Source organism: Rhea pennata, chromosome 9, assembly GCF_028389875.1.
Source record: "Rhea pennata isolate bPtePen1 chromosome 9, bPtePen1.pri, whole genome shotgun sequence".
NCBI classification, from domain to species: domain Eukaryota; kingdom Metazoa; phylum Chordata; class Aves; order Rheiformes; family Rheidae; genus Rhea; species Rhea pennata.
In genome coordinates, this window is record NC_084671.1 from 26,625,129 (window position 1) to 26,648,013 (window position 22,885).

The window sequence follows — 22,885 nt, forward strand, 5'->3', positions numbered from 1 at the left end:
AATCATTATAAAACAGAAAATATCACCACATCAGAAACGGGGACGGGGAGGGAGAACAAAACAAAAATCCACACACACATCCAGGAGCTACACAAACTGCGTATTACTGTTCGCAATGCTACAGTGCAGATAATTGATGGAAACTATGAACAGAACTGGATTCAACATCATTTGGTATGAAACTTCATCCTATAGGATTTAATCAATATATTAGTTATTTTTTTAGTTATCAGTTATTTTAAAAATTCACCATCAACAGTATATTTACTAACCTTATATACTAGTCTTTTATGCAGTATTACATCAAAAGCCTTCCTGAAGTCCAGGCAGATTAAGTCTACTGCTTCACCCCTCTCAGCTCTCACTGTCATCTCCTCAAAAGAAGTTAATCAAATTTGTTAAGCATCATCTCCTCTGTATAAGCCTGTGCTAATAAATCAGATCATCACTGACTCTACAATGCCTTCTAGTACAGAGGTCAGATTCAAATATTAGAGCAGTTTCCTTACTTTTTATAAATAATTAAATATTAAGCCCTCCTCTGGAAAGAGAAACTAAACTCTTTGCTACTTTTTTAAAAAACTCTACTGCTCAGAATTAAGCATTGTGGCAATTATTCCATTGGCAACAAATTAAGACATTTGCTGTTACTGCCTTCCAACCCCATTCTCCTCCTTCCTTGTAAACAAATATTTCATGTGACAGAGAGAGAGAGAAAGAGAGAGAATGGGACTGTTTTGTGTACAAAGCCAAAGTGGACAAAAACTTCAGGATTTAATGGATATTTTGAACAAGTTATACACAACGGCAAAACCATTAGTCTGAAAAAAAACTTAATCCAAGGTCTGTTTGAAGCCAGAATGGATGAAACTCATCGAGTTACCAAGTGGACAGCTGAAGAGTTATTTACTACTAAAACAGATCTAAAGCAATTTAATTCAGTTAAATTTGAGTATGTTATTGCTTGACTGCTATAATAAAGCCTGAACTTGAGCATTAGAGGATACTTTTCCACTATATACCATAATGGCTTACATTAATATATCATCACATGTAAAGTAAGGAGCCATTTATTTATAGACTCTGTTCTTAATGATACCATGAAAGCTAACTACATATCACATCCAGTAAGTTCTACTGGAATACATCTGCAGAGAGAAAATCCAAACACTGAATAAATAATTAAAGTCCATAACTAATAAAACTAAAGATCTCAGAGGCTTCCCCAGAAATGTCTGATTCTTAAAGGAGAAAATATTCTTTACACCTACCAACCCAGGCAGATAAAAAAATATTTATTTACTTTTTCGCTATAGTAGAAATGATACTTTATAGGGTATTTAACAACTAACTCCTCAGTGAATAAGCTCACCAATGTGTTTGCCTTTACCCTTCATGTGCAGACTGAGACCTCAACTTTCACCATCTTACCTTCCTATTATACTCAAAGAATTCACCTTATCTTCAATATAGATTTCAGAAATAAGTGCCACAAACTTCAAGCTAATAATCTTTCCATTTCATATGCTTGTAAAGATTATGAACTTACTACAAATCCTATATGCATCCACCTACTGCAAGACCTACAGGTCCTGCCATTCATTTTAACAACCATGCTTGTCCAGCACTTCCAAACTACATCCCTTCTCAAACAACAACCAAAAAAGGCTCATAGAGCCCATGACATAACCCCGATCATCTTTTCTCAAACAAAAATGCCTTTGTTAAAGATAAGCAAGTAGCAAAAATATAAGGCAGATTTTACATCAGTTTAATTCTTTTCAGTATGGCTGCCTATATTTTCTGCATGTGAAACACCTGCTCAATTCTCCAGTCTACTCTGCAACATCCCCTTATCCAACAGTAGATTGCATACATGGTGAACGAAGATTTAACGTACAATAACTGGGCGACTAACTAAAAATCTAGTATTACTACTAAGGAGTTGGGAGGAAATATTCCATATGGAATAAAACTCCTCAGCTCACCTATCAGAATCTATCTTGAAGTGAATCAGAGCCCACTTCTCAAGACTGCAGTTTGGGCTCTCAAACTTAAAAGCAAGAACAGAAAAAAATAATTTCATATACTTGCATGAAAAGTATTAGAACTGTCTTCATGCACACCTACCAGAGGTTAATTAGACCCCACAGGATTCTTATAGTGAGTTTATAAAATGGCAGTAGAGATGAAGTGCACTGAGGAAACTCACTTGCTTCCTGCGGGCCAGTTCTTCCTCTTCCCGTCGTTTCCTCTCATCTTCCTGCTGCCTCCTAAGTAGCTCTTCTTGTTGCCTCCGAAGCTCCTCCTGCCTTTTCCTCTCTTCTTCCTCTCGTTTGGCCCTCATTTCCACTTCTCTCCTCTCTTGCTCTAGCTACAATTCATATAAAACTACACTCAGATGCAGATAACATATTCCTACACCACTTCTTATGGCAGCTCCTGCTGAGATTATAGTAACAGGACAGATGATAAAGCATCTGGAAGATGCTTTCCTTCTTAATTGCATTTCTACCTATGAGTTTGTTGCCTGCTGGGGTCACATTCCTGCAATAAGGTCTAGAATAACTCCTGACAATCTGCTCTATAACAAATATTTCTCTAGTCAGTCTTTCTACATCAGCTTCTTACAGTAACTTCTGACTTCAGAAGCTAGCAGAGAGTTGCTGTGCAGTCAGCATAAAATAATTGGTTTCTGGTAATGTACAGAATTGCACAGATTCAAACTTAGAAAAGAACTTGATACCAGAGTAGTCATGAAACAACCCCAACAATTAGGACTCTTACTACTCCCTAAACCAATTCTGGTTTAAAGAGAAAACCTGGTGTAAAGAGAAAAGAACTAAGAAAAGTGTTGACAAACTGGCTCCTGCTCTGGGTTTGGCATAAGAACTCACAATGATCATATTTTTAAACAGAGGTGGCTAGTGAAGAGTTTTTATAAGAAATGTAAAAGTGTTACTAATTAGTTTAGAGGTCAATAGTACCTCCATGGCAACAGATTCTAAACAGCAGTCCACAAGGATTTCATTACTGGTTTGTATAACCATATTCTCTTTATGTAATTTTTAATGAAGACCTGATCATGATTGTACAGCATGACCTGAAGTTTAAAGAGCTAACAGTGTTCCACTGGCTCAAGAAACAGTTATGCTGCAAAACAATGATCCTGATTTCTTAAAATACAAAACAATTTCTGACCTTTGCAGCCTTGGCCTTCTCGAGCTGCTGAAGTTGTTCTAGAGCTGGTCCCTGAGCTGCAGTATCAATGGGCAGATCCCAGACACTGCTTCCTTCCCAGACTAGACAGTAAAGAAAACAAACATTGACAAACAACAGTAAGAACACAAACAAAAACCAATTCAAAAGGGAAAGTCTTGTGTATGCTGGCTGATACTATATTCTGTGAACTAGAACTATGATAATACATAATTCTTAGTCAGTAGAGGGCCACCTTATCTTCCTGCAGAAGGCAACTTACCCACTGGATCAAGGCTCCTACCTACAAAATTCTACACAAGAACCAGCTATCCAAATTTCTCTCATCTGGGCAAAACACCACTATAATTTAACACGCAGTCTGGATTAACTCTGGATCAAGGTGTCTGATGACCATGCAAAAATTACCGTATTCTTCACAGCTCTCAAAGGAAACTTAAATTGCAGCACTAACTAGCCTAATCAATTAAAAATACTTGTGCAGAAATAATCTCACCAAATGTCAAGTAGTAACCACGTTTGTGTCTTACCTGTAGGTTGTGAGGCTGACTGAAGTTCCCAAATTGAGCCAGTGTCCGGCACTGACACAGACCTTGTTACAGGTGGCATCATGTTCTGTTCAGATATTCTGTAATACCAACAGGAAGAGTCAGCAGGCCACTTCCAGGGAGAGGAGTGCTCTGAACACGCAGTGAGATTCAGTAACTCATAATATATTTCTCTCATTCCACACATATATTTAACACAAAAATATGATGCAGACAATAGCACTTGCTTGAGGAGTTCTTGCTTATCTCATTCCTGCTGTCAAGCCCAGGGCTAAGTCAGCCACTGTACAGTTCTGTATTTGCAGCTCACAGGCTACCTGGGGAAATGGGTATTCAATGCTGCTAGAACTCAATCAGCAAGGGCATTCTGTTACTAGCACAGCAGACTTGTCAAAGAAGTATAGTTTCAGCTGTAAGACTTTCCTCCTCATTTTCATGCCTGTTCTCTGAGGTAAAGGCTACACAAAAAGAAATCCTAAGCATCCCTCAGCTATTTCACTTTCATGCAATCTTAGAAACCCTGTAACACTCTAACACAATGAACTCACTTGAATAGGATGGACCACAGAGGATTACAAGTATCACTACACACAAGCCAGAATATAGAATGAACAGTAATCAGTTCAAGTCTGGGCTACTCACCTGATCTTCAGGGCCTGGAACTGTTGCAAGAGAATAGCCAACTGTTGCTGCTGCTGGGATGAGAGGGCTGCTTTTTGCTGCTGAGCCAGCACCTGTGCATATTGTTGTCTTCAAAAGAGAAGCAGAAAATCACTGGTATTTGCTCACTTTATATAGATAATGCCCAAGTCGCAGCAGTTCCACATAGACTCTCCATGACTAATGCCCAATGACCTATATAATGTACATGCTAATTATTAGAAGAAACTACAGATTAGGGTCTTGGAAAGAATCAAAATACAAGAATTCCAAAAATTGGCCCGCATGGACCAAGTGTCTTCTCTCCCTCAATGGTATCAACTCATTATTGTTGTCCAATTTTTCTCTTCTAAGCCGTGTAACACCAATTCCCGTTTTTGATAAGTTACATACAGATTGCTCATAAGCTGATCCAGCTTTGATATCTACCCATCTACACAAACCAATCTTTCCCCTCCTATATCAAGGCATCTCCTAATACAACAGCAGACCCTTGCCTTATCAGATAAGCTTATAGCAGTATTCAAAAAAATCATAATCACAGCACACATTTTCAGTACTGCTCAAACAAGTAGTTTGCCTGACTGCTTGCTTTCCTCTGATCTCCTACGAAACAAACTGTTAGAAACTGTCCAGAACTGAACTGTAGCTGACAACTCTGGCAAAAATAGATGATAAACTGCTTTGGCCAGCAGTTACCCACCACTGACCTTCAAAAAGGTTGAGCAAGCAGACCAAGAAAAGTTCATGGCCCTCTTCATCTCCAATTCAAGAGATGTATATCCTTTCCCCTGACTCCAAAACATCAGAAGTGCATTAGAAGAATAGCTGGGACTCAGTGTGACCATAAAAGAGACCTATATAGCAAACCTCAGAGTACCTATATATGATACAGAATGACTGTGAAAAATGTTCCCGATAACCATTCTCCGTCCTATCCCTGTTGGCTAGTGGGGCCTCTGGAAGCTGTGGAAGCAGGCTATTGCCACTGGAGGTGCAGCACTCCCAGTCCCACTGCCCGAGGAAACAATGACAAGAAGCTGAAACTGGATGATTAAAAATGTGAAGCAAAACACAGCCACTGGAAGGTCTCTGGGACTGGCAGTCTTACTGTATCAAAAGATGCTGATACTGAAGGTGCTGCATTTGGATCAGGGCCAACTCTTGTTGTCTAGTCAGTCGCTCTTGGTCCAGCTCACCCTATGTTTAGGAAAAAAAACATGATTTTACTTTAATAGCATTACATACCAACAGTAGCATACTGTAAATGCCTAGCAAGCCATGTAAAAATTACTTTCTGCACTGAAAAGACAAAGAAAATAGAAAAATACCTCGATAACTAACCTTCAATGTCTGTGAACAAAGTTTGAGTACATAAAGATGTAATTGAAATATACAGAATTTGTACATAAGACAACAGGACCAAATCTTATGTTCACAGATGTGGCAAAATAAACACATTCTTAAATTAGAAGACTGTATTTTCACCTCTTAAAATTTTATATGCATAGATACATACACACCCATATATATACACACACATGTAAGTTCACCACAGAGCTCAACTTAGGTGCTTGGAGCACCTACATCTCCAAGACCGAGCATTTGACTTGTAAATAATTATTTTTCCGTATTTTAAAGGGTTATTTGAGTAATGAAACTGCCACATAATTACCAGATGTGGAAGTGGTGCTGGACCTGGAGTGAAGGGAACCCTGCCCCACATTTTCATGATGTCTCCAAGCGGTTGGAAAGTCTCATCACATGCTCTCTTAACCAGCAGTGACATAGTGAAATACCCAGCCTGGAACCACTCTGCCATCTCCTGATTACTGAAAGGACCTGAAACAATATCAACCAATACACAGGGGGGAAGGGGAAGGGAAGTCAAGATGAGCATACTAGAAATGAAAAGCATTGTTCTTGTTAAAGAGACACAGTACCTAACATCAGTGTTTTCTGCCTTTCTCATCCACTTGCGCAAACAGAAAAACATTTTACATTCAAGGCCGGAGGGTCAACACACAAGTCCGGACCATTGGAGTGTCTACGGCATTCCTCCATATGGTCTTTATTGAAAAGCACATGACCCTTACACTTTTCATTGGATAGAGATGGGTCAGCTCTGGGATGAAAGCCGAGGGGCCATCATAGCATGGAGCTCAATCCAGCTAATATGCATCCCACTTTCCTCAGAGCTCAGCAGGATCCGCTAGCTAACCGTGCTAAAAACGTAACGGCTACTTCCCCAAACAAACCGCACAGATAATTAAACAGTCTTAGCTTCAACATGAGCAAATTTGAAGGGGAGAGAGTCTGGCCTTCAAAACAGAAGTCATATTACAGAAGTTTTGCTTCTGAAATTTTGGAAATGAGCAGAGTCTCCTCTGGTTGCAAGATTACATTTTTGAAGATAATTAGGAGAGGCAGTTTTTCCTTGCTCCTCCCTAGAAATATACTTCTGTGCTCTTCCTCTCAGAGAAGCATTTCAGCCGCTTCCTTCAAAGGAGACAGTCTCCCATACTAATTCTACATACCCAACTGGAGACAGTCAGGATAGACAAAGGTTATTTTATTAGCATGAACCAGATAATGAGCTTGGGATAAACCAGAACCAAATAAATATCAGTTTTGCAAAAATACTATCTTCAGAAAAGCAAGAATGTTAGATAATTCTTGTCTTCTCTGTAACAAGCATCTTTAGAAGATGCTTCCGAGAGGATATGAACCCACAAGTGGTAGCCCAATAGAAAGTTATGTGGAAGACTTCACTTTTAGGGGGTCACATTCAAGGAACTGCTTTCTCTAATGAAAAACTGATAGATCATTACTGAATAAAAAGCATTCAGTAGCAGCTAGTCTAGTTTGAAGCATACTGAGCAAATGCAAACTCCATGTTTAACATACTTCAGGGTTTTCTTTTCACCTGTTATTATTTAAGGGTGTATAATACCTGCAGGCAAGAGATCAACACAGATCTCACGATTAATACCCCTAAAAATCCTGTCTCCAGTTTACAGCTTAGGAAGTCATCCACACTAAACAGTATTGATCTTTACTACACAGTGAAACACAGCAAGTAAAGAGCAAGCTCCTTAATTGTGTTTTTGGGAGGGACCTCAGCAGCTGCTAAAACAGACTTCCCAAAGAGCCTTTTCTGAAAGTAAACATGCAAGCATCTATAGAAGAGATCTGTTCCAAATTTCTGTGCAAAAATCTGAAATTACTTAAGTGAAATCTGCAAACATGAAACAGTTGGCATTATATGAACCCATAACACACATGGTTGCAAGTACAGTTGAGATAATGTGTAAACACTAGACTTGTGAAAACTTGTTTTCTGTTTTCTCTTAAAAAAAAGGACAACTCCTCCTCTGAGTACTGTGTCTGGGATGAGACTGGAAAAGTGTTTTAATTGTTCTTCATTGATTTTTTTTCAAGTTCCTCTTTTGCACTTGTTTTGTTACTCTTACCATATGGAAATACAACATGATACCTAGCTTTAGTCTGACCTCAATTCAGATAAATATGAAGTGGTGACAAAGGCTAGAACTCTAGACATGGAGCCTGATGGATGGAAGGATGCAGTTTCAAAACCTAATTCTAGAGTGGCAGATTTTCTGTGCTGCTTTTATAGAAGCAAGCTTCCATATCTGTTGGTGGTAAGTTTGCGATGATTTTAAGTTCTGTGAAACAAAAGAGGAAGTGTAAAGGGCACAGACCTACCCTGAATTTCTCCTTGTGGATCTTTGTAGTACCACTTCTGCATTGCCTCATGGAACAACGGCATAGAGGAACCCTTTGCTCTGTGCTCTTGAATTTTTGCTGCTAGCCTTTCATCATCAAGTGCACTGTCCTGCAGATATGCCACCATTTTCTCTGCTTGCTGCAGGAGACATCAAAAAGAGCAAAACATACAAGAGTTAGTTGTATACTTATAAATTCCAAAATAAGTGCACCAAGTATAACAGGCTCGAACTATGCAGTGATACCAGAGCATACTAGGCATTCAGTGATACCAAAGCATACTAGAAATTACAGGCAACTTGAAGACTGGTGTACTTGCAAGAGAAACCCTGAGCTCAATCTACCATCTTCTCAGAACGATGGTTCATGTGCTTTTCAAGTAAAGCTTTAAAACAACTTGCCTAGATGACCCCACACAGTATTATCACAGTGATAATTAAAACAAGTATGGAAAAACTAGTGTGAAAAAAGTTCTACACCCAGTGGTTGCTAAGCTTTCATGAACACAGTTTGCACTTCATTTATGAGCACATATTTTTTGTATCAGGTTTATACTTTAATGGTGTCTCTGGGAAAATTTTAAGGCTACTTGACAGCGGCCACAAGCACTAAAATCTGCAGCTCTAACACTAGGCGCAGTACTTTACTCTCCGTGAAAATTATGGGGGGGGGGGAGGAGGAAGGGAAAGAAAAGTAGCTTCTGTATACTTTGTGGATTTAAGAGTCTAAGCTACATTTTTGCTTTAAGCTCTAAGCATCTTGCATTCCACATTCCTCCAGTCTCAAAGTTGTTTACAGCAAAGGAATTTGAAAAATTTTACCTGCTCTAGGTGTTTGAGGCCCTCTTCATCATCTGGATCAGTAGGAATATTGCCCATGCCTGGGGCAGCTGTGACAGGTGTCTGAACTGGCCGTAGAGCAGGATTTGAATTGGAAACAGGAGGAGAAAGATGAGCAGGAGAAGCTGTGTCTGGAGAAATCTGTGGCAAAGGTTGAGCAACAGAAGCCAAATCTAAAGAAAAAGCTAAAATTAGTCCATTAAGTTTAACACAGACAAAAATAACTTATACAAAGTTCCTTGTAGAAAACAACATCCAGCAATTCAAAACTAGCAAAGCAAAAAACTTTCCAGATCTAAGTATGACTGTGCATTTGTACTGTTTATAGCACAGACACACAACTTAACTTCAAGGAAAAAGCAGTTTAATTCAAACAGTGCAAAACTCTCACAGACTAGCACATCCTGTTCCATTTGCCTAGGCTAATCTGCACTGCCACAGTGAGGTATATCCACAATTAGCTCATGTTTCTCTAGATTATGTTGCAAAGTAAGGTACAAGTATATCCCAAGCATATGAGGTGGCATTTCCAATAAATCTTATTTATGTTTATACAGCAGTTGGTGAACTCAGTTTCCATCACCATAATTCAGTCCTCACATCTTAAGAGACCAAGTCTAATCACAATGAATTAGGGAAACCTATTCAACTTATCCACGAAGCGTACTACCTTCCCCTCTGTTGGACATTTTGGCTGGCGGTGTATTTTCTGTTCGATTCTCTTTATCTTCTGTTTTTTCTATTCTTTCTGGGATCGACTCTTCTTTCCTTTCAAAAAGGCTAGTCTGCAGGGGGTCTTGAGGCTGAGACTTCGGTGGAGTATCTGACCTGGCAGCTGGTGAAGATGTTCGGACTGCTTCTTCTGCTGTTTCTGCAATATTGAATGATTCTGCTTAATTGGATTAAAAGAAATTCCATAGCGTAGCATACAACAGATGCATTAAGAGCCCTCCTTACCTGCCACTACTCTCTCTGTTTTCTCCCCCTCTTTCTTGGTCATCTTTTCATGATCTTTGGCTTCTTCATTGTGGCTCCCTTCAGAGTCAGATCGTTCTTCCCCTTCCTCCACAGGCCGGAAGTCCATTTCCTGCTCCTCAGGGATTGGCTCCTTCTGTACCTTCTGCAGAGTCAACATAATCATTAATAAACTACGGACATAAGAGGATATTTGCTCAAAGTGAATACGAGACCAACACAGCTTCTCACCTTTAAAGAGAGAAATGCTCCAGAGGAGTCAAATGTTCCCATTTCTTCTTCTGCATCTTCTAAGCACCATTCAGGGAGGCTGTCCCTGTCATCGTCCATACTGCCACTGCCACACCGTACTCGTCGATAACCCCGTTCATCATCTCGTTCCCGGAAATCAAATTCGAACCTCCGCCGTCGCTCCATGTGCTCTCGCCAGCCTGCAGAACGAGGGCCGTCTAAGGTGGGGGGAAAGCAACTTTACAAGACAGTCCCAAGGGGCAGTAGCTTACTTGGAAGGGTTAAGGGTTAGGGAAAAGGTGACGAACAGTGAAAGAAATTCAGAAAGCCACCACAGGGTACAATCCACCTATAAATTGGCACCTTTAAAGGAGAGGTGGAGGGTGAGGGGAGAGAGAAAAGGAGTACCTTACTAGTAAGCAGGAGATCTTCAAATATTCCCCATTGCATATTGCCCATTGCATATATACCTACATTGTAAATCACGTGGGCATTGAAAACAAGTAAGGCTAAGAAAGCTGAGCTGCATAGTCTGAAACACTACATGTTTTGTAGTATTTCAGAAATACTACTGTTCTGGCACTACAGCACCAAAATAAGACCAACAAAACTAGGTGTTGACTGAATTGAGCAAATTCCTTCTACCAGCCATCACTGATTTCTATATGTAAAAAATGCTTAAAAAAAATCCTTCAGTATTTTCTTTTAGGCAACAATCTGTAGAAGTAGCATCCTGAACAAACCACCCGTGCTTTTTCCCTCCTGCCCCCAGTGACATTTTTGCATATATGCATGAAAAACAGACTGACAACTCTTCAAGTCTCTTGAATAGTAATTTTTTAGTCACAGGATACTAAAACTTGGGATGCTAATCCATAAGAGAAGAAAAAAAACTTTCCAAATCTAACTACAGCTTTTACTTCGCTTCTATTTTTAATGTATTCAGAAGACATCTTCATTCAGCCAAGTTTAACAAAATCCTTTGCAATATTGCTCACTCTCTATTTAAACTGAAGAGCGCTTGTAGCTAGGTGAAAAAAATTGGGGGCAGACGTAGGGTAAACTGCTTTCAAAGCTCTCCATCCGGTGGAAGCTAACTTTACCAGAAATGTGCAGAGTAAGAAAGAAAATAGCTTAGCTTTTAGTGTTTTTCATGTTGGCTGTTTACTTGTTGGTAGTAAAAATCCTCCCCCTTTTTCCTCCATCTCAAAATTTGCAAGAATCAGGGGAAATCAACATTTATTTGTACTGTTTATTAAGAGGCTACCAAAAACCACAGCGAAGAGGAGAAACACTGCCTTCTGTTCCATTTACTTCATATAGACAAGGGGCATCAACCCTCTGAAGTATTAATGTTTACCATGCAAAATCCATCTTTGTTTCACAAAAAAAAAAGGGCAATTTAAACATGACAGCCCCCTAGAAACACTATGAAGCTTAGGCTACATTTTATCAAGGAAACAAAAGGTTAAATTTCAACAAGGCCTTCACTATATCGTGTGCGCTTGCTCTGTAAATATTTCAGCTATATAGCTTAATCTTTTAGTAATGCCTTGAGAACAAATAAGAAACATTTTGGCAGGCAAAACCATCAAATCAATCTTCTCACACCACCTTTTCAATGTCACTAAGGAAAGAAGTAAGGCACAGTAAGTTTGCACTTATCACATCTTTTCAGTCTGCTTCAAAACAGCCCTTAACACTTCGGAGGCCTATTATGCCAACTCCTCATTCACCAGTAACATTTCAAAAATACGTAAGCAAAGATGAAGTCTCCATGAAGGTGCATCGAGGGATTACACATTTCTGAGAGCTCTTTTAACAGCCACTTTGGGAGACCATTGCTGCCTGATGCTCCATGCTCCTCTGCCCACAACTCCTGGCCTCCAACTCAAGGTACATTCAAAAAGCACAGGCTGCACAGGGCCATAGTTTTGAGTCACATATATGAACATATGCAACCAAAATGCTGTCTCATTATAAAAGAACGACAAGACCTCTGGGAACAACCAGCAACTAAGACAACAGGGCATAGCCGAAAGGACAAGCCTGACATACAAATTCCACTGACATGATACTGGAAGCAGTATCAAGCCTACTTTTTCACTCCTATCAGAAATACCAGGACTTCCTTTAGCAGTGGAATGTTTTTTGCAAGGTCTGAAGGGGAGAGGTTTCCGACATCCAGACAGGATTTCTGATTAAAATCACCAGTAGACACCTCCTCGGTATAGCCAGCAGTGTCTGCATCAGGTTTTCCAACAATGAAAGAGCACCATGGCCTGAACTCAGCTATTCCCTCTCCTAGAGGATTGCTTAAACATCTATTTGCTATGCTGGGGCTCATATACAGCTGAGCATCTCTTCTGTACCAAAGAGAAAATCTGACACAGTAAGAGCTTTCTGTGCAGCTGTCAATGGGCCACCTTGACACTATGCCCCAAGAGCAGCCCCAATTATTTTAACACGGTTCACACCCCTACTCCAGGAGCACAAGCTGTTCATAGTGGGACCCAGAAACATAGCTTTTGAAGGCAAATTCTGCATATTTTGCTAATTGCAGGTATCTTCAAGTTCAAATTAAGAACTTGAGATTGCTTACCATACAGTTGGCTTGCAAAGATTTAGTCAGATCGTATCTCATTTCATAGCTTGTACATTTTCAGAGACAGGAGGGGTGTAAAAATAAGAGAGATAAATGGGCTCTGCACACTACCTGTTTCTTAACAGTAAGAAAAGCTTATAAAAGACATAGAATATAAACCATTTAACAACTCTGGTAAGTACAGGGCTGCCAATCATCAAAACAAGTTAAGACACCTTAAAATCTTATATTAAGTTATATAAGCAAACAAGACACAAACAGCTTTAAACTCGGCCGTGCAGGATCATTAGGCACAATTATATGAGCAAGATTCCAAGGTGAGAAAAGCAGTTTTAAGTGCAATCTACCCACTGCAATTTATGGTGACATTGTAGGTAAAAGATAAGACTAGTGGCACATGACAAAAGTAGTAAGTGCACCTTACTCTCCATTTTTAACAGCTATTTATCTCTTAACAGTTACATTATAGAATTTATGAAAGAAGTTTCCAATGTAAATACTAAGCAAAGCACACAAAAGAAAGTACATATTTAACTTAGTAGCATATGCTGTATATGAACTTGATTTCTGTTGTGCTCAACTCTACAGCAAGATTTTCCAATATATGTTAGCTGCTTTATGATACGTGAGAAGCACAAAGCACAAATGGCCATTAGAAAGTCTACTTGATTTACAGCAGTTGATTCTGAAAATAAGGCAAATCAAGATGAATTTGAGAAGGCTCTGAAGTAAGCAGCAGCCAAAACACATGTTAATACGAAATTACAGACTCAAGCCTCACTAAAACACCTTACAGGAAAAATATCTTTCAATGGAGCTATTCAAGGGAAGATGAAATTGCACCAGAAAGAAGTTTTAGGCAAGAAGAGATAATTCACATTCCCTAAAGGTGACTTAGTAACAAAAAACATCCAAACATCTATAGATCATTCACTAGCTTTGCAACTAAAAAAAGTTCTTATTTATATCTGATAAAATAGACTTGCTTTGTAGATTTAAAGAGTGATCACTGTACAAATCCAAAAAAGGGGGCTTCTTAGGCAGGTAGTCACTAAGTCATTTTAAAATAAGGGATGAGAAGATCAAGTGAACTCTGAAGCAGCCAGTGAATTCAAAACTATAGTCATATTCCTTACAGCTGGTTAACCCAGCCTACCTTACACAGCCTTTACAACAGGAGTGGTACCACAGTTACCTACAACAATGAGCAAAACAACTTTTCCACTGTATAAGCCAAAGGAAGATGTCTTCTGTTAATGTCCAAACCAAACCAAAAGCTCCACATTCCAAGCTTTGACTAGAAAAGCCTGCTGATACAATCCAGAGTTTTCACACTCATTAACCTGAAGTTGATGTTCTGGGGGAAAAAAAAAAGAAAGTTAAAATCCTTCTGAATTAAAAATTAGGGGGAGAATAAAAAAAAGTTGGGCACATCTATTTTACAGCTAAAAGTGCTACAGGAGCTGAAACTCCAGCATGAGCAAAACCCATTTAGCTTCTCCATGAAGTTTCAAATGGCTGAGAATAGAAGCTTTTTGTAGAAGCTTAGCAGTACATAAGACAAGCATACACAAACTTAAAGTCAATGCTGACCAAGAGGTCCCTCAGAACATATTGGCCAAAAATATCAAGAGTCGAGGCTCCCCCCGGCATCTAAAGATAAAACTGACCAATTTTGTTCTTTGCTTGACAAACAATATTGAGATTTCTCACTTCATTTTAGGCATAGCCATATGAGAGAGGAAGAGTTTAAACACAGCATAGCAACATAACTCTCTTCATGCATGTCAAAGGAGTTAACTTTAGATTTAATAAAATAGATCACAGAATCTGGAAACTATGCTTATGTGCACAAAACTAGTTTAATAAAAGCAGCTTAGTTCATCTTCTCAATCCTCTACCAAAAAACAGAAGATAAGTAGACTTATGTTACCCATCCCCCAATAAATACAGTTAAGGGATACAAAATACAGAAATTCAAAAGATGGAAAAAACGGTCTGTGGGATTTTAAACGTTCTTTGTTTTCCAACAGAACCCAATAAACTCAAGCCTGACAACTGTTACACTCTCTAACCTGCTCTCACCCCAAAGAAAGCATGCAACATGCAATCTAGCAGGGAGCATGCAGGGCCAAGTCAAAGGAAGGTCCAGCTACACAAATGAAGTCAGTGCTTCAAGTGTGAAGATGTCTGTCTGTTCTCAGCAGGATGTATAAGCATTATTACTAACAGCAGAAAAAGCAGAAAGTAGTAGTTTAAGTCATTCCAATTTGAATTGAACTCATTGATTAAATCAAGAAAACCATGAAAACCATTCTCATGGTCTGGTGGCTACTACTAATAGGGAAATTCATAGCTCTGACTTGAGTTGAGACTAGTATGATACAGCTGTCAACTCACTCACATCCACCTCAAATTTAGCAGCTTCTACGCAGATTCTCACAACTCTTGGAACAGGCTTTTATGCCTACTGAACTAACTGAAATAAGTTAGTCTATTACAGCAAAAATTCAAGTAAGTACTAATATTTCCCATGACAGAATTAGAATGAATTGGAAACCCTTTCCAGAACATCTTCCAGAAAAGCTCAAGACATACATGAACTTCTGAACTTCAAGGTCTCTATGCTTCCTTTTATGCTAACATATGCAGGCTTGTACTTGCAAAACACTCCACTCCTAACATGTTACATCTGATCATCATGAGGTAGTTTCAGCTGGCTTCATATTACATGAATTGTATGACAAAGCAGCAGTGTCCAACAAACGATCACAACCAAACATCAGGGAAAAGAAAATGGTATTCTTCAAAATCTGCCCCTTAGCCTTGCTCCAAATAGAAAACATCTGACAATAAATCTAGCCTAGTGCTTATTCCTAACTTTTAGTACAAGCTAACAGTTGTTTGAGGGCAAAGAATAATACAGTGGCTGTAACTATCAACAGACTGTCACTGTCTACTACCAACTATCAGACATAATAGCTGCCCACCTAGTACTAGAAGTTCTTCGGGATGTTGAAACTGGTAATCATCCCACTGTAAGGCATTTTTTCACTTGTTTATCGTTTTAATTAAAAAGCAGTGTCTACCTCAGCCATAGAAATACCCTGTACTTCCTTCCTTCCTTTGCTTCCCTATGAGGCTACGCTAGTAGAAAAGCCATAATCCTCCCTGGGTTTCCCAGAAGCCCAGTGTAGCCAAAAGACACCCAAAAAGCAAATCCCACGACAAGCATGCCTGACTAGTAGAATCTCTCTAAAATAGTAGTTAAAAGTGTTTCAGCTACACTACTCATACTGGGCTCTGCTCTGAATTTCCACTGCAACTTTGGCAAAACACTGTTGGTAAGCAAGCGAACGACGTTAACTTTGTCAAGTCAGGGAAACAGAAGAGCGACCAAAACAGATGCTTGACATTTAGCAAGAGATGAGACACTCTGCAAGTACAAGGCATATGGAGCAACAAGTATTTTGGGATTTTTCCAAAGAGGGCACTCTGGCCTTTCCAACACCATCTAAAAACTACACAGCCCAACAGCCTGAGTGATTTAGTGCCAGTATTGCCCCATAGCTTTAGATATGCTACCTAATGAGAGGGAGTAACTTCTGTGGCTGTAGAGCCGAGGGGAGAAAACAACAATGCTGTTTAAAAAAATAATCTGATTTTATCAGGCACATACTCACCTGGACCACAACACAGACAAGCACATATCTTAATATTGTTCCCTTAAATAAATTCAGGGTCTTACGGACATTTAAAGAAACACACACACACAATTTTGTGCTCACTGTAAAATCTGTTACCAAGAGCTCTATGTATCCTAAAGCAGTATTTAGTGACCAAAACTACATAAACATTAACTACTTTTGTCCCAAGTCTTATGCCACCTCCCTTTCCTCTGCTCTCTCCAGGCCCTGATCACCCACTACCCTTTTCCCTATAGTTGCTGATGCATTTTTCTCCAGATCTCCTCTCACCTGGACTGTGAGGGCGCCACCTTTCACCATCCCTCCGTGACCCAGCCAGTCGCCAGCCTCCATCATCATCTTCCCCATTTTGTTCCTCCCTGAAGATACGCCAGTTCTCGCTCTCAGAGCGTATAAACTCATGTTTCCTCCCTGTTGTTGCTGTCCCACCTTCCTCAAAGTTTGGTCTCACTGCAAAGAAAACATGCACAAGTGAACATGCAGTCCGGTGTTTAGGAACCTGGAAACACAAGGTATATAATCTCACTCCTTTACAGGAAAGATGCACCAAGAAGTAAGCAGTGATATAGACCTAAGTGAGCAATGGAAGTTTTTATATATAAGGGCTTATATGATAGAGCTACCTGGAAGAGCAGGTAACAAATTTAGCAAATCCCTGCCAGTCCCTATGTACGTCTGGATGAAAAGACTGAGGAGGAGAATATGCAGGTAAAAGCAAAGCACACAAGCAACAGAGATAGGAAACAGAGGAAAAGATGACAAATTAAGAGACACAGGAAAGCATAAAAGGAAAGAGGCAAAAGCGTGTGGAAAGAAGAAACTGTTGTATCATGAAAAGCCTCATGCTGAAGGAAAATAGGAATAAAGTTTAAAAACTGTAAATAATACACACTTTTATATAAATGTATTTGTTGCATGCATAATAAAATTTAAAAAAGGGAAGGCCATACATTCTATCCAATAGTAGGTGCACAGTTTTAGAGAGGACTGGAAGATTAGATAGGATTAAGGATTAAACAAGAAAACCACAGCTGCATTAACATCACCCTGCTACTCAGTCCTCTGGAGAGCCAAGGTCAGTATGTTAAGAGTTAGATGCAACAAAGCTCAAGATTAAGGAAGAGCCTATCAGAAGTGCAGGAGACTAGACTGTCAGTCATTCATTTCCTAATTTACACCAAGTTACATTCAAAACACACCATAAAATCCTCAGGTACTTAATGAAGACGACCGCAGTCACAAACAGATGAGAAGTATTTTTAGAGAAGTCCATATCACATTACAGCAGCTCAGGTTAGACTGATCTACTGCTTTTGTTGTCAACTTGCCCTGACAAGGAAACATCAGGCTGTAGGACTAACTTTGAACTTAGGGACTGTGCTTCTTTCAGTAGGTCTGGTTGTGTAATAGCAGAATTCACACATGAACCACAATGATGCCACTTCTTCACTGGTACTATTAACCACAATTTCAGATTAACAGTGGCTAGCTGCAAAAAGGCATTGAAGTGCTAGAGAAAGATACTCAACATATCTTTCTTATATTTTTTGATAATATTTGGGGAAGACCTTAGAATATAACTGGTTGTTTAAACAGGAAAACCAAAAGTATGACTATATGCTAGGATTTCTGGTGTGGAAAACAACTTTAAATGACAAACTTAGTTACCTAAGTTAACCTCGAAAGAGCTTTGTTTTGGTGGATTGGGAGATTTTTTTTTTCCTGCCAGTGACAGCTGAAAAAGTTGCATGGTATGACAAAGAAAGGAAATGCAGAGCACCTAAAATGGTGTGGCTTATCAAACTTCTTTAGCAGAATTCAAAAATTCTTCATTCCTAAGAGTATTGCGCCGTGGACACATAAAACAAGGATAACTCCTCCTTCCTCTGGCTCCAAATTTTCACATTACATTGTTTCTATTTTAAGGAGGGACACAATCAAAAGAGTGCAGGTGGAGTTAAACTCAAAGTACAAAATCCAGGATATTTCAAGGTTCCTGTGCTCCAAGTTTACACGGAATACTTTCATCTCTCATCACTGTCACAGGAACAAGTTCCTGCATGGATTTTCAAGACAGATTGAGTAGACACAAAAGACAAGGAAAAGTCACCAATGTTTAAGACGTAGCTCCTCAAAAACCAACACTCACTTCAAGATCTTAGAAAGATAACCCTAGAACACCCTTATTTCTATGTAAAGAAAGAGTTACGCATTTAAGTATCAACAGGTAACGTTTTGACTTACATTAGCCAATCCAACCTGTGAATCCTTATATATTCAAGATGCACATTTATTTTGTTGAAGAGGACATCTGGCTTTGAGTCTTAAGTTTTTAAACAATATTTTGGGAAGCCTCTGGTGATACTGGCTCTGATACTGGCTCTGAACAAAACCAAACTGCTGAGACATTGGACCCTCTTCCTTTAGGAGGGGCAACAGGAGCAAAGTTTCTTATCTAGAATCCATAAATCTTTGCATATTAACTACTCATTTTCCCCCCAACATTTTCATAGCAAACAAATGAAGACAACAAGGCAGAAACTTCACATCTGGGAAATACATACATTGTTAATTATAGATCTCCATGTGATGCAAGATAAAAGTAATAGGAAATGCAGGGAAGCATCTCAGTACAGCTCATCAGATAAAGGAAAACTAGGAGCCAGAGAGCTACAGAGCCAACTCAGCTGGAGAGCTGGAAGTCAAATGCACCAAGAGATCAAGAATGTAACCGAGGAAAAGCGCTGCAATCCGACCTTAATAGACTGGGTAAGTCTGGATGCAAAGGGTAAGGCATATGCCTCAATTTCTCTGAAGCTGCTTTAGAAACACTGGAAGGCAGCAAGAGGTACACAGACATGTTCACTTTCACCACAAAAACCACCGTAGCCAACAGAAAACTTAATTTGCTATTTCAAGAAAAGAAAGTCTTATTTTTGGAGCTACATCCACTCTTTTCAGAGCAGATCAGAATTCGCTGAATTCACAGCTATTAGCTGAGGCTTGTTCAATAACACCAACATTATTTGGGGCAATTACAGAGACTCCACCAAGTAAGAAAAAGGACAAAATTTCTTTCCTCTGTTATTAAAGTCATTTAAGATTCTGGAGACTGCTGTTTAACTCCAGCAAGCTATCGGTCCACTGGCTCTATACTAGTTTTCCCAAAGCCTTTGAAAGGTGTTCCCCAAGAAATACTCTGAAGCCTTCTTCGGTACTGAACATCCATATTGCTGCTTGAGCTTCTAGCCCCTCTGCAGATACCTGCGTGCCACAGGTGTACTCAGGACAATTCAAGCTGTCCGGTACACAGTCCTTGAATATGGCTGGTTTTGCTCCCAAGACACTAGCATTGAAATTTTGAAGCCAGGTTCTCCACAGTAAGCTTGCAGAAAATTACATCTTCAGTTTGAGCTGTGAGGTTTGAAGTGCTCATCTCCAGAGAGGTGACCAAACATCATCAAGTCTTGTTCACCAGGATCAGACACAGGCTGGATCCTCTCTCTCTCCTTTATCATTTTTGATTCTATAGTAGTACCAAGTTAAGAAATAAGAAGTCAACCAACAGGTCAGTATTACATGTATTTGAGGATGCTGTAACCTGTGATTCTGCAACCTTCTTTCTAACCAAAGGAGCATGGCAGTCAGAAGGTGACATGCCACTCTTCTGCGGAAGGGGATAGGAAACATAGTATATAACATACTTCAGTTTTCTGGTACTCAGACAACACCAAAAACATTAAAGACAGCACAGTACATGTCAACAGGGATTTGACACTAGATGACCTTCAACATCATGCATATGAACCAAGAAACTAATTCTTTGTAAGTGCAAATCACAAGGATTAAGCCTCAGGAAACACAAGTTAAACCACAAAAAAAAAAAAAGACAAAATAACGTATAGGAATGTTCCTACAGTTTACATACCAATTCATAACTTCCGAAACCTGGTACATTGACTTTGCAAGTTGCTCCTAGCCCTGGGAACACTTTTCAGCTGAAATAATCCAGCTCAGTAAATCAGTATTTGGCCATATTTTAGGGATGAAAAATTCAAAATGTAGTCCATGCTTTTGCCTTAGACTAATTGACTGGACTTCCTGAAGAGAAGGAACAGTAAAAGGGCACCTCTGTTCATGCCTGTCACAAAGCCAGCATCGGTGTTTACAGAAAACTTCAGCTAGAGCATAGCGGTATCCAGCCAAAAAACACCTACAGCTGTGCAACGCAGAGTCGAGGAGAGACTAACCGCAAAGAGCAAGGATTCTGGGATGCAGCCCTGTGGTAACATGCTTATGTAGAGCACTTGCTACTAAAATGACATATAACTTCAGCTCTCCATGCTGTCAAGAGTATATTTCCCATGGCATGTTCAGTGTTTGGAGAGAACGAACAGGAAAGTGATGACTGACAGCAATACTGTTTCCTCTAAACACAGAAAAAACTAGGGAAGTCTAGTATGCACTTTGATTTGCTCTCTTCTTTCTGGTGCATGCTACACAGATTTTCTCCAGAGAATAGAAACTCCTCTGCACCTAGTATTTATAAAGGACCTCAAATAATTTTGTCTAGATTAATACTTCAGGAACACGTCCTACAGAAGAAAAAACCTGTAACAAACGGACTTAAGACAGTGTTTCCAAAGGAGGACCATCTTTGCATTTAGACAGCATTTGGTGTACTATGGGCGCTATAGGAATACACACATAGCAAAAGGACTCACTTAAGGCCAAAGTCAGGGGCCTAAGTCAGAAGTTCTGACCGCAGTTTCCAGCTCTATTTTCTCTTCCTCCAGGAATTCAACTTCAACGCTAGATCTCAAACATCTACTATTCAAATACCATTCCCTGCTTTTCCCGCTAAACTCACCACTACCCACTGGCACGAGCAGAGATGAACCACTACACCCAAAGAAATCAACAAGAACATTTAATCCCACTACCGATACCTGGAAATCACATACCGTAACCACTTCACCTACTTCACCAGTTAGGTTTTCAAGTCATTCAGCAGAATCAGATTAGACACGTGACCAGAGACCATAAGCTTTCTACAGTACAAAACACGGTGACAAAACCTCCTTGACCTAGTGAATAAAGAGGCCGTCTGTAGTGCAAATTCAACCTAGCCAGAGTGTACAGAGAAGGTTCAAGGGCAAAGCAGAGTGTCCTGGAGGCTGAGTGGTGGGTGCCCCCTCGTGCTACGCTACTTCCACTGGCTCTGAAGGTCACACTCTGCCTATCACAACTTACAGTGCTGTGCCTGAACATGTATTAAAATGCTCCATACTAATGAAGCAAAGAATTAATGTTTTGTAATTTCAGACTGGGGATGGAGGCAGGGGGAAAGGTTAAAGAAAAGAAGTGCGGGGGGGATTTTGTTTCTTAAGCAGGAAAGTCTACATTAATAATTTTCCCAGCAGGCCTTCAGTAGTTTTACTGCAAACAACCACAGCCTTTGTTTCTCAGATCCTCTTACATCTGAGTTCCATCAAAGCCCTCACACATCAGCAGCTAAGAAAAAAGTGTGAAGTGCTACTGCATTACAAAGCTGTCCTCACAGTTGATTTTAGTGCAGTATGCTGATGACTCCATGCAGTCTTTCAGCTAAAAGATCTTCCCTGTAAGAGCTCTTTAATCTAGTAAGTGAGAAAGAAAATAATGCTAAGTAAAAACAGTTTCATCTATCACCTGAAATCAGTTTCCCCACCTCTTTAGGGGAAGCAACTCACCTAATCTACATCACTTCATTCCTAGGCTGTGATTAATCCTGTGATTAATTCCAGGTTTGCACAAAGGAACAACATGGGATGGAACAAAAATGGCCAAATCAACATCTTCTGACTAGCGTTAGCCACAATTTATCAACACCATCCCGAGACCACAGGCTGTCCTGCTAGCTGCATCATCACCCGCACTCAGGAGCACAGGACCTGATGCAAAGAGAAGGAGCAAGGAGACCCGAGAGTTTCCATTTTCACCCAAAGACACACTACGAAGAAAGTATCAGAGAACAGCTGGTGTTTTCCAGCAGTAACAGAACTTTTTCCATTCAGCTTTTCTACAGGAATCTTGTCCTTTTGAACTTTCAAGTAAAACTTTAAGTAAGATTATACAAACATAACAAAAAAAAATCTTGATTACGGAGGGGTGGGGGAGCACACCCCTTCAAGCAAGCGCCCGAGGATTTCTCCTTGGCTGCAAAGGGCTTGTGTTGGGTAAAGAAACCCTCCTAACAAACCGGCATTCTTTTCCACATGATCAGCGTTAACCAGCCCTCCTGGAGGCAAAATGACCAATCGAATCAGCTTCAGATGAAAACCAACCCCCCCCCCCCAGCATTATAAACACAGG

The 22,885-nt window shown here is 39.8% G+C and overlaps 1 protein-coding gene across 14 annotated transcripts in view; it reads right to left on the bottom strand.

Annotated features, from left to right (window-relative positions):
* Positions 1-22,885, bottom strand: part of GIGYF2 (GRB10 interacting GYF protein 2) — a 79,527-nt gene that overhangs the window by 13,220 nt on the left and 43,422 nt on the right. For 4 of the 14 annotated variants that reach the window (XM_062583232.1, XM_062583239.1, XM_062583231.1 and 1 more), the window contains 13 exons: positions 16,802-16,981; positions 10,220-10,437; positions 9,971-10,133; positions 9,684-9,884; positions 8,996-9,186; positions 8,154-8,313; positions 6,103-6,269; positions 5,539-5,627; positions 4,410-4,517; positions 3,750-3,847; positions 3,202-3,302; positions 2,213-2,374; positions 273-374 (listed from right to left, as the gene is read on the bottom strand). In XM_062583232.1, the coding sequence (XP_062439216.1) occupies positions 273-374; positions 2,213-2,374; positions 3,202-3,302; positions 3,750-3,847; positions 4,410-4,517; positions 5,539-5,627; positions 6,103-6,269; positions 8,154-8,313; positions 8,996-9,186; positions 9,684-9,884; positions 9,971-10,133; positions 10,220-10,437; positions 16,802-16,981 (1,940 nt within the window). The remainder of the gene's footprint in view (positions 1-272; positions 375-2,212; positions 2,375-3,201; positions 3,303-3,749; positions 3,848-4,409; positions 4,518-5,538; positions 5,628-6,102; positions 6,270-8,153; positions 8,314-8,995; positions 9,187-9,683; positions 9,885-9,970; positions 10,134-10,219; positions 10,438-16,801; positions 16,982-22,885) is intronic. The other 10 variants (XM_062583244.1, XM_062583234.1, XM_062583245.1 and 7 more) reach the window with 7 other exon arrangements.